At 35.7% G+C, this 12,633-nt stretch overlaps 1 protein-coding gene across 1 annotated transcript in view; it reads right to left on the reverse strand.

Moving 5' to 3' along the window:
• LOC126249733 (endoribonuclease Dcr-1-like) overlaps positions 1-12,633 on the reverse strand; it is a 284,524-nt gene that overhangs the window by 53,971 nt on the left and 217,920 nt on the right. The window contains exon 15 of the mRNA XM_049951411.1: positions 10,398-10,577. Coding sequence (XP_049807368.1) covers positions 10,398-10,577 — 180 coding nt within the window. The remainder of the gene's footprint in view (positions 1-10,397; positions 10,578-12,633) is intronic.

The following is a 12,633-nucleotide window of genomic DNA, read 5'->3' on the forward strand; positions in this document are numbered from 1 at the left end:
AAAGTTTTTTATTTATTTATAAGGTAATAAACATGTAATACAACTACTGTAATACTTATTTACAATGAACACATTACTACACTGAAATGGTGCAGAAGTTAGATTACACACACACACACACACACACACACACACACACACACACACACACATTTTCAATGAACACATTACTGCACTGAAATTGTGCAGAAGTTATGTTGTATTTATATACAAATCAGTTGGTTTTACTAAGAAATTCATCGATGGAGTAGAAGGAGTTGGTCACCGATAAATCCTTTAGGCTTCTCTTAAACTGAATTTCATTGGTTGTTAAGCTTTTTATGGCTGCTGGCAAGTTATTGCAAATGTGTGTTCCTGAATAATGCACACCTTTTTGCACTAGACTAAGTGACTTTAAATCCTTGTGAAGATTATTCTTATTCCTAGTATTGATTCCATGAATTGAGCTGTTGGTTTGAAAAAGTGATATATTTTTAATGACAAATTTCATTAAGGAATAAATATATTGGGAAGCAGTAGTTAGTATCCCTAGTTCCCTAAACATGCTTCTGCAGGATGTTCTTGAGTTCACACCACATATAATTCTTACTGCACGTTTTTGTGCCCGGAAAACTTTAGCTTGGCTTGATGAATTACCCCAAAAAATAATCCCATATGACATTATGGAATGAAAGTAAGCATAGTATGCCAGCTTTTTCATTTTTATATCCCCTATGTCTGATAAAATTCACATTGCAAACAGAGATTTGTTAAGACGCTTCATCAGTTCTGTGGTGTGCTCCTCCCAGTTGAATTTATTATCAAGCTGTAATCCCAAGAATTTAACACTGTCCACTTCTTCCATCTTCTTGTCATCGTATGTTAGACATATACTCTTGGGACACCCCTTACAAGTTCTGAACTGCATTAGTGTGTTTTTTCAAAGTTTAGTGACAAAGAATTGGCTAGGAACCAGTGATTAATGTCCACAAATATTTTATTGGCTGATCTTTCTAAGACTACACTTGATTTGCTATTTATTGCAATGTTTGTATCATCGGCAAACAAAACAAACTTGGCATCTGGTAATGTTACTGATGAAAGGTCATTGATATACACAAGAAAAAGTAAGGGCCCCAAAGTGGGACCAGACCAGACCAGACCAGACCAGACCAGACCACATCACATCACATCACATCACATCACATCACATCACATCAATTCACTCAGTCCAATAATGAACAGTTAAAGTGAGCTTATGAGTTACCATTCATCATACAAAGAGTCAGAGTATAGTATTGAAACTGAGGAACTAACACTGATAAAGTTTATTAATGGCTGAAGCAAACTTAATGATGCATGTACTTGATTAATTTTGTGCAGTTAAGTGTTGAGGAGTGAAACAACATTTCAAAACATTGACATTTATTTGCTAACAAAAACATAAACACACAAATACCTCCAACAATATATATAAAGAAATAAATAGAGCCTGTCTACCTTATCCATTATGTTTTTCTCCTTATGTAACTAACAACATCATAAACAACTGTATTTTCCTCCTTCATTAAAGTTGACTTTTTCACTTAAAATGTTATTCAATGAAAATTGCTTCATCAACTATGTTCTTATTTACATACAGTGTGGGCGTCAATTCTGTTCAGTTATTGTAAAACCTAAATAAATGTTTTGCTTTCAAATATCTGACCTCACTTGTGGAACAACACTCAATGGAAGAAATATCCAAGTCATCATGGAAATTTGCAATTAGCTACAAAAACAATGCACAATGACAAAACAAAGATTAAAAAGAAACAAAAGCACGAAATCCACTACTATAACTCGAGTGAGTGTGGCAAAAATAGGTTAACTTCTGATGTTAGCAAATGACGCCACCATCAAAACTTTCTTCCCCACAAACTGTGATGTGATGTAATTTGATGGCAAGCATGAATTGGCCTTTATTCTTCAATTTGTGAACAGACGGGCCCAAATTTCAGAATGAATTTAGCTTTGTGTCCAGATTTCCTCTCACCAATCTGTAGTCCCAATGGTTTCTGGGTATTATAATCAAACAGCTACAGATTTAATTATTTTTATGTGGTGGTCAAACCTATGGTTGGTATAGTGTTCTAATTTCTCATACATGATCCGTCTGTGCTGATTTTCATAGTTTTTATGCTCTTTAATGAACAAATTTTGGTTTCTAATTAAATAGTTAATTGCAGAAAACTGTTAGTATTGTTCCTTTGAATGTGAATAACATAAACATGTAAATGGCAGAAAACCAAGTATACATTTACAATATCTGTAGAAGTGGTCAATTAGTGTTGCTGTGTTGCTGATTTAAAAAGGTCATTGTTACTGCACTGGGACATGTAAGAGTCAAATGCAGAACACTGAGCTTATGGTATGCTCATAACAAAAGAAATGCAGTGCGGTGACACTTACCTTTAACCATAGTGAAAGTTGGCTTTGACAAAATGTTTTAATGGGAATTTTGAATGTCTCATTGGTCCGAAGAATAGGTCCAACCAGATGGAGAAAGGTATATCTATAAGAATGGCACTACTATTTTTTTTTCTTTTTCTTGTGTGATTTCATCACTGTAATGTTTCGGTATGTGTTGACTCTACACTGTTTCCATGAGAGGGATTATATTTGAATTGTAAAATTGGCCAGGAAATGAGACAGCAGAATTACACATGACTGCCAATCATCATCGTTTATACATATGGACTATGCTGTTTTGTAATTGTTCTCTCTCTCTCTCTCTCTCTCTCTCTCTCTCTCTCTCTCTCTCTCTGTGTGTGTGTGTGTGTGTGTGTGTGTGTGTGTGTGTGTGAGAGAGAGAGAGAGAGAGAGAGAGAGAGAGAGAGAGAGAGAGAGAGAGAGAGAGGGGGGGGGGAGATTCTGTTCCATAAAGCTGTAAAGCTGACTTTCTGCAGCATAGTTAGAATCTATGGTGTTGTAATGACATGGTTGCTTAAATGAAGTTCATGACGTATTTTCCACAAAACATTTTTCCATCCTACACATTTTGGTATTATTTTTCTGTGAAATTAAATTTACATATATTGTGTCTTCATTGGGTTATATTGCTTGTGGCTGTCAGTTGGTTAGTCCTAACTGCAATCAGTCTAAGAGCCATTTATAAAAAATTTAGGCCTGTTAAGTGGTGTGATTTTCAATTATATTTTAATTATGTGTATAGTGTATGTATATCATATTTGACACATAACCTCCAGTATTTCAATTCTGGATACACTTTGGCCACAAAAGACAAATTCCAATGCAAATTTGGCCCAAAGAGTTCGAAAGTCCACCAGAATACATGGACTTAGGTGACAGCTGCGAGGTGTGAGGCATGCCCAACATGCCTGCCTATCACCACCCGTAGCTGCACTATAAACCTATCAGTGCAGAGATCTGGACTGTAGTCATGTTCCGACTGCACTTACGTATCGTTCCTTGTATGCAGTGTTGCCTGGTTTCACATATTGCTATGTTTAGGCTCTCAATCTGGTTTACACCCCAAAATTGTCATTCCATAATGTTTTTTTACTGTTCATCCATCAACGATGTTGTCCTTGGGGTTTTCGCCAACTCACTGTCAATACCCTCGGCCAGCATCTCCTGATTGTTTCAGATTCTGGTTACTACACTAACATTCAAATCTTAAGGAATGAAATCTTCTATCTCAGAAGAATGTTTCTGTCTGGTAATTTACTGCCCTCCTTTCAATGTTGTGCCAGTGTTATAATTATTTAGAGTTTTACGAAATTTATTCGCAGTTGTGGAATATTTCTGACATTGGCTGCATTAGTTATCCAAACATGCTTCCAGGACTGACTCAAATGTCCACATGTCATACTGTCTACGACCCCACCACTTGCAACTTTACTTGGTTTCCTGCCACAGAGTTTCAAGAAGGAAAACATAGTCAATATTATTATTACAATTATCATTTTGGCGATCAAGGCTTGTAATATTTATTTTTAACATTGGCGACAACCTTGCAGCTGTACTAAATTTATTAAATTTATTTAAATTGTTAAATCTTTCCGACACAAGTCATCTCTTGACAACAGCTGAGGAGTACTCAGTCAAAAGCTTGTGGGCTTTAAACTACTTGACACGGCATGATGACCATGTGAATTTTATCACTGTGAAACCTTGCATTCATATAACATAAGGCAATGGTTTTATAAGTTTGGGCACAAGTCGTGAGCCTAATAAAAGCACAGTTCACTAACGGATCAGAAGTAGATGAGCTGAACCCAAAAAGAAAACAGAGTATGAATGTTGGTCCCTAAGCCCTAAAAAAGAGGAAATAAGAAACCAGAAAATAGCACAACATGAATATTTATGTTGAGTTGCAGCGTTAAAAATGAAGTAGTATTAGATAATCAGAATCAAACGGAAGTCAAGCTGAAGAAGTAAACATCCTGAATAATGTTATGAATGCAGAACCTAGTAATGAAGGTAACAAAACAACAAGAAAACATGCAAAAAGGTAAAGGATCCATCTGTATGAAAAATAAATGAAGCTAAAATTTGTAGAATAAAAGGTATGTAATACAAACATACTGTACATAAGGAAAAAGCAGAAAAACTTGAAATAACAAGAGAATCTAAGAATATGGATCCACAATGGTCACTGAAATTATGCTGCAAGCCAAAGAACAAGAGAATGTGTTCTTCAATATCCAAGAAGAAGATTTTTTTATGCTGGGACCCTAGTTCACAGAAAAGAAGTGAAACAAAAAACCAACAAAGCACATCAAAAAGAAAATGTACTCTCCAGGACAGTTTAAAAGTACAAGATGATGTGTTACCCATGAATAAAGAAATGTTCCTTTAAACCTTAGGTATTGGTGAATGGTCAGTCAGTGGTCAGGCTTAACAGGGTAAAGAGGCTAATTATCCCAAAACAATAAGGAAATTGAAAGAATAAAGTACTGCACTGAAAGAAAATGTCCATAAATATTTAGATAAAATTTCCAAGTTGTCTTCCTATTATTGCCCCATTTTTCCATCATTTAGTAAATTGTACAGAGCACAGGAAATGAGTGCAATAGCTTTAATATTGAACCTACTGCTGAAAGTGATTCATTTCTAAAAATTCTTTATTTCATCCAAAGGAAGATGAATGTGATTCTGTTCCTCTTACAAATTAGGGTACATAATATTTCAGAGAGTCAGTACATTGTTCTTCAGATAAAGAAAGAAAGGGAAGGCAGGACAAGTCTAAAGATAAAAAGACATCTGAAGCAGTAAAAACAGAAGCTAGCATGTCACAGTTTCACTGTTCATAATTTCGAGGATTGTTTAGCAATGTTATATTTGGCGTGAAGGAGGAGGAAGGCTCAACGCTAATGTGTTTGCAACTTTCATGAAAGATCTTTTAGACACAGAAATAAAAGACTGTGGCAAAAATAAATATAAAATATTTTATAATGTTGGCTTTTGTGCTCAGAACCAAAATGTACTTATCTTAAATGTCTTACAACATGACAGCATATCAAACAGTATGACAATCATTCAAAAATACTTACCTAAGGGATACATTCAAATGGAATGTGAAATGTGCATTCCAGAACTGAATGCAGAGTGAGAAACAAGGTGTTCTATTCCCTGGCTAATTACATTCAAGTGATAAAGGAAGCAAGTATGACAAACAGGACCAGTATAGAGCAAAGTATGTATCTCATTATTTTTTTAAAGACTTCTCATTTCATCTAGCGAATCAAGTATGAGATTTGTGTGTTACAGACATATTCGCTCTGAGGTAAATCTATATGTAGGTATTGAATATAAACTGGATTTTGAAGAGAACAGGAAATTACTTCCCTTATGCCTCAAAACAGTCATCAGGAATATAGAATAATCTGTGCAAAGGAGCTGACCCAATTTGTGCACAAAAATATCATGATGTATGTCTATAAGATCAGTTATTCCAAGACATTATCATCCTCTTTATGAGAATTTTCTTTGTATTTAATGTCAGCAATTTGTGAGAAAAACACAGAGAACTTTTCCATAACTTTTATTTTTTGAGGACAGATTTTTAAATTCAAATCAGATTTGTTTTATGTGTTTGTATGCTCAGTTCTGTTAATAACATAAGAAACTACACCGCTCTGCAAATTTAAGTTTGAGATGGATAAAGTAACACAACATATTAACTATAAGGTGGAAATAAATGGAAGTTGCCAGAGGGCTCCCAGGCATACACAGAAAGTTGGACATCACATGGTGGCCAGTGTGACTACAGTGCCAAATGGGGCTGGCCCCAAAACACATGGCAGTTGGAATGGGAAAAGACTGTGTGTGTGTGTGTGTGTGTGTGTGTGTGTGTGTGTGTGTGAATCAGGGAGCAGTTACGGTGTGCTATTGTTATGTCTTGCACTACAACCTGGCCTGAAGACATTTGTTTCATTTCACATAGGTAAGAATCATCAGGAAACAGGAAGGAGGTCAAAATGTGACGAGTTTAGCCCAGGAGTTGGGCATTGCTCACAGTGTCATTGCACCTGCATAGGGAGCAGTCAAAACTACAGATACTGCTGCATGGAGGAGAGGAGGTGGTCAACCATGGTCATATACAGTAGCAGATAACCACTACACTGTGCAACACACAAGAAGCAACCCACATAAAACAAGGGTGTAATTTCAGCCATATTTAATAGGACTGCAAGGCATGCAATATCATGCTCCACAGCAGCTAGCATGTCACAGTTTCACTGTTCATAATTTTGAGGATTGTTTAGCAATATGTTATATTTGGCGTGAAGGAGAAGGAAGGCTCGACGCTAATGGTCTCTTTGATCGATGAACAGCACGTTCTGTTCAGTTGACATCTCCACATCAGTGGCCCATTGGCAATGGTGCCAAGAGCATGGGACTGGACCAAAAAGGAGTTGGTCTGTCCATTGCCCCCACTTAAATCTCACTGAGCAAGTGTGTGATATGTTGGGAAGATGTATTCCGGCACATCCTCATGCAACAATGAGCATCCAGCTGTTGTCAACCATGCTGGTTGAAGAATGGAATGCACTACCACAAGAAATCCTTACCAAGCTTGTGGCCAGTGTGGGAGCACAATGCACAGCATGCACTACTGTCCATGACTTCAGTGTAATTATTGCCTTAAAAAAAGTGTCATTTTCTGTGATCTTACTGTGTTTTTCTTTCAGTTAGCTTCCGTACTATACTGTAGCAGTTCTTTCTGTGTACAGTTCGAGTTTCACCGAGTTTTGTTACTTGGAAGAAACACATCATATGAAAGTCACTTTTGTTCTTAAGTTTTGCACACCAGTATTTTTTCAGTGCAAAAATTTGACTTTTGTTTCACAACCTCATATTTTAATAAATAGGATCATTAATACCATAAAATTGTTGAATAATATGTGCAGGAGATATTGTTACTTTAGCTTATGACTCAGCATCACTTTAAAGTAGTAGGACTTGCATCAATTAAAAATTGTGAGTCCGAAAAATTTTTTGTGTTCTGTGAAATAGTGTATGTCTGAGATACAATGTTTTGTTTGTGTAATGATGACATATTCTCTCTCCATTTTTCCCTAACTAATAATTGTCTTTTGTTTTTTCTTGAAGAATGCATTTAGGATAAATATTTTGTTTTTCCCAGACATTTTGCCACAAAATATTTATTCCTCAACTTTATTCCCAATCTTGCATTAAAAGTACCCATAATGATACAGTCATCTAAAAATGGATGATTCAGGTGAACAGATACAATTCATATTCCCTGATTTCCAAAAGGAATTTGACAATGCACAACATTATCAACTGATACTCAACATATGAGGGTGGTTTGAAAAGTTCTCTGGATCACCATGAGAGGTCAGCACTAGCGCAACGATTTGTTCACATGATACTCATTGGACTGTTGCCTGTAAACATGTGTCACATCAGTGCTCTTGGAAGAGAGCTGTGGTGGTGATGTGGCTCTGTTGTTGTTCCTGCGTACTGATTTGCGAAAATGGGAAAAAATCGAGATTCGAGCAGTGATTAAGTACTTCGTAAAGAAAGGTATGAAAGCAAAGGCCATTTATGCTTATTTCCAGAATACACTGGGAGACTCTGCTCCTTCGTATTCAACTGTTGCTAAGTGGAAAAATGAATTCAAATTTGGTCAGGAGAGGTTAGATGATGATCCATGCAGTGGTCGGCCAAGATGTGTCACTGCTGCAGAAATCATTGCAAAAGTGTACAAAATGGTCATGGAGGATTGCTGATTGAAAGTGTGTGAAATTGCTCACACTTGCCAGATGTCATCTGAAAGGGTATATCACATTTTAACTGAAGAAACAGAAATGAAAAAATTATCTGCAAGATGGGTGTCGTGACTCATGACACTGGATCAAATCGCGTGCCATCACCATGGCAAAATTCCACAAAATAAGGTATGAACTGTTGCCACACCTGCCTTATTCACCTGATATGGCTCTGTCAGACTTCCATCTCTTCCCAAAACTGAAAATTATTCTTGGTGGATGAAGATTCACTTCACATGAAGAATTGATAGCCAGAGTTGACAACTATTTTGCAGCCCTGGAGGAAACTCATTTTTGAGATGGGATTAAGGCACTGGAACATCATTGGACCAAGTGCATTAATTTACAAGGAGACTACATTGAAAAACACTAAAAGTTTCAGTGATTTAAGTACTTTTTTTCTATTCTGTTCTGAGAACTTTTCAAACCAGCCTTGTATGACCATATGGAGTATTTCCAAAATATGATTGACTTGAGAAATTTTTGACTAATAGATGCTACTACATTATATTAAACAGTGGACACACAAAATAAGTGAAAGAAACACCATGTGTGGCACAGGAAAGTGTTACTGCGCCACAAGTGTTGTCAACGTATATGAACCATTTATCAGATTGGGTCAACATCACTTTCAGATTGTATGCTTAGGCTCTTGCCTACAGTAAAGTAACATCACTGGATGATGATAAGGAAATGTAGAATGACTTGAAAAGTACTTCTACTTAGTGTACTAAAAAGCAAATCTCTTTACAATTGTATTATTATGTGCATAACATAGAGAAAGAACCAGATAGTATCTCATTGCAAAATTAATGGTAAGCATCTGGAGCCTTTAATATAGTTTAAATATCTGGGGCTAGTACTATGAAATGGGACAAACAAACCCTATTTCAGTATTTGGAATCAGAAAGTAGGCTTGATAGCAAACACTGAGAGAATTTACAGCTAATTAATAAGACTCTGGGAAAAAGGCAACATTTTCCTCATGAAAATCTTTTAGGTAAACTTAGAATCACTGTTCAAGAGATACTATACAAGAATTCTGAGGCGTACACTCAGTCCTTTTCTTCTGCTTCCTCCATAGGATAATGGAGTAGGATAGAGTCACTAATAATAGTAAGAATTTCCCTCCATCTTGTACTGTACACAGGCATGTGGAGTATATACACAGAAAGCGATGTCAAACTCAAGAAACATTATCCTGAATTAAACTAATGAGCAATGTGTAAATTTAGTAATACATACTACAACCATTCAACTGTCATCATTATTCTTCATCTTGTCAAGTGCACAGCACAAAAAAATAAAGAAATTACTTGCTGGTGTTACTCGAATGATCACAGAATGTAATACTGCATGGCCAATGAACTGATACATAAAGAAACTGCAATTAAATGAATAAAACACCGATCCATTTAGCTCTTCTTAAGCAGAATTAGAAAACTTCCAAAGGCAGTATTTCTGGATATTTATGAGATAATCTCAATTTATGATAAATAGTCAAACAAAAGAAATACAAAGGCAGACATTGCAAAAGTTAAACAAGAAATATACAACGGTGATTCATTCAGCTAGAAACTTCCAGTCTTGCTTGGTAATTACACATACACTTTAAGAACCATGACACTGTTCAGCTACACTACCAGTTTGAAAGTGCCCTTGTATTTATGATATATTTTTCCAAGGCAGATTTCGCATATATGTATTAAAAATCTTCAACCGAGTTTAAAAAATTGAACCCTACTTGGCATAGCAAACATTGCACTCTGTATGAAAGTAGTAAGAGTGAACCAGAGATAAGTAATTTAAAGATGTCAAAGAAAAAAATCATTATCATCAACAACATCCAACAGCAGTCTCATGTACCTCATGCTCTGTGACTACACAAACTGTTCAGCCCACTGTGATCTTTCTAATTCTCCCCTCCCTTGGAAATGATACTGGAGCACTTCACATGGTAACTTATACTCTGACTATGGGCTACAAAATCACACTGGTATCATTTAGATTGGTACAAAAGTTATATCACTGAAAATGAATGAACTATTTATAAAAATAGCCACAAGCCTTTTATTAGATATAACCAACAAAGAGCAAAGACTTTGAACGACATACCTTCGGTATAGTCTTTGATGTTACAATCCCAAAACCCTGCAGCGAGTCTTCTGGAGGATATATCTTCCTACCTCTTGTGTTCTGTTCCTCAGGCAAAGGACAAGTTAACACCATTGACAAGTTATACAACAAAGATGGCTTGCCTGCAACTGGACGGCAATCTGTCAGAGCATCAGAGATCTGCATACACAAAAAGAAGACATGTTAAAAACAAAAATGCACAGAAAAGATGTGGTGATTTAGAAACAAACTAGTATTTACAAATACAGACAGAAAATTAATGACAACACATTCAAACAGTAAACTGTTGGGTATACAAATTTGCAGTTGTCTTGTGATTATAACTAGATCATTCTATAATTGAATGATATATTGAGTGATCCAGTTAAGTTGTTCATCTCAGATATTTCCTGAACTGTGTAAGACATCGTAATTCTGTACCCACCCAAATAATTGTGAGAAAGTCCTCACCAAATGACATACAACAGCTTTTCACCACTATTACAGAGATATCAGTATCAACTTCACTTTTTCCAATGGAACTATAGTAATTTCTGCTGCTAGTAATATAGTTACAAAAGAGGCGAATTCAATGGCGTTCCACTTTTCAAAATCTAGTTAGAAGGTTCGGGGAAATTACTGTTTTCAGGTTTCTCTCTTTTGTACATGAAACCTATTGCTGTCTTATGCATAAGTTTGTGTTGTTGTATGAAACAGCCACATCAGAGTGATGAGGGCCTCCCAGATTTCCCTACTTCCATGCAATCTCCACATTACAAGCCCCTTTTCTACTTGTTGATAGTCACTTGTACTTTCTTTAAGCCCAACAATCAACATTAATATTTTAATTTTAAGTATTACTCTCTCTACAATATTCAGCACTCTTTCATTTAAGCCTGACTTCATGAGAAACAGAACCAGTGTGATGTGTGAGTCTTCAGAGTACATCTTACTCCTTCTTCTTTATTTTTAACTACTGCCTACATTTTCCTTTCTCCTGATGAGTGAACTGGAAAAACTACCTGACAACTACAGTGTAAAGGTCTATTTTTTTATTCAAGTGCTTGCCAATTGACAGCTCAGACAAAAAAATGAAATTAGTTTGAAATCCTTTTTTAAAGCAGGGACAATGAAAACAGCAATAGAATATGGCAATATCTCTATTAATGGGAATGACTATATCATAAATGACAGCTCACGTGTAGTAATGCTAACACATCATTTCTATAAAGCAGCGTTGTGTCTTGGCATTACAGTTTTCCAACCAACTATTTAATGCTGCCAGTACAGTATATATATGTGAGATAATACAACACAAATTAAAGGTAGTTTGACTGATCCACAGTTCTGATAATATTTCATAACCATTTTAGTCCCAACAATATGAACAAAATATAATTTTAAAATTTTCCACATAATTAACCTTTATTATCATAGTAAGCAATGAATACAAAAATAAATTACCAAAGAGAAAACATCAGTTCTTTTAAGAAGGTGGTTTCACTTTGGAATCACAGAGGCATACAGTTTTCTACTTCCTATCATTTTATGTGATATATCTGAAAGCAAATTCACATTTTTCCTATACAAAAACTTCCATGAACTCATCATGGCTAAAAGAAATTAAAGTCATAAATAAAACCCAAAAATGGCCATAAAATTTAGCAAAATTACATACTTTCCTAGTGGTTTCATTTCAATAATACTCATAAAAGTAATAGTACAAACTCACATTCAGATTACAATAACTTAGGTACAGTTACTTTCACTGTCAATGCTCCCCTCAATATGGTCATATATAAACAACTAGAAGTCCCCGTCTTGCAATAGCATCAGTTGTTTCTTACGAAAGTCATTGGTACTTCAAAATAAATAAAATCAATAAAAGGGTGACTTCAGGCAGAAACCACTGGTACTCAAATGGTTAATTTATAACTGACTAGCAATGCTTTGATACATCTCAGTCAAATAAAGCAGAGACAAAATCATGACAATGTATTATAAGAACTGACATAGGAGTGTGTTGACACTGAGATGTCAGATACCAATCACAGATTTGCCTTCGATTTATTTTTAGGCAAGGTGGTTTGCAACAGTGTCCACTGTCTCTGTAGTGATAGAAGCAGAACACTGCCACTACAATTTACAGCTCCAGCAGTCAGCATCTCATCTTTAGGGAAGGGAGGAAAGAGAAAAGGGCAGTCTCATATCTACAATGCAGCATCTTCCAGCAACA

This window comes from Schistocerca nitens, chromosome 3, assembly GCF_023898315.1.
Source record: "Schistocerca nitens isolate TAMUIC-IGC-003100 chromosome 3, iqSchNite1.1, whole genome shotgun sequence".
Lineage (NCBI taxonomy): Eukaryota > Metazoa > Arthropoda > Insecta > Orthoptera > Acrididae > Schistocerca > Schistocerca nitens.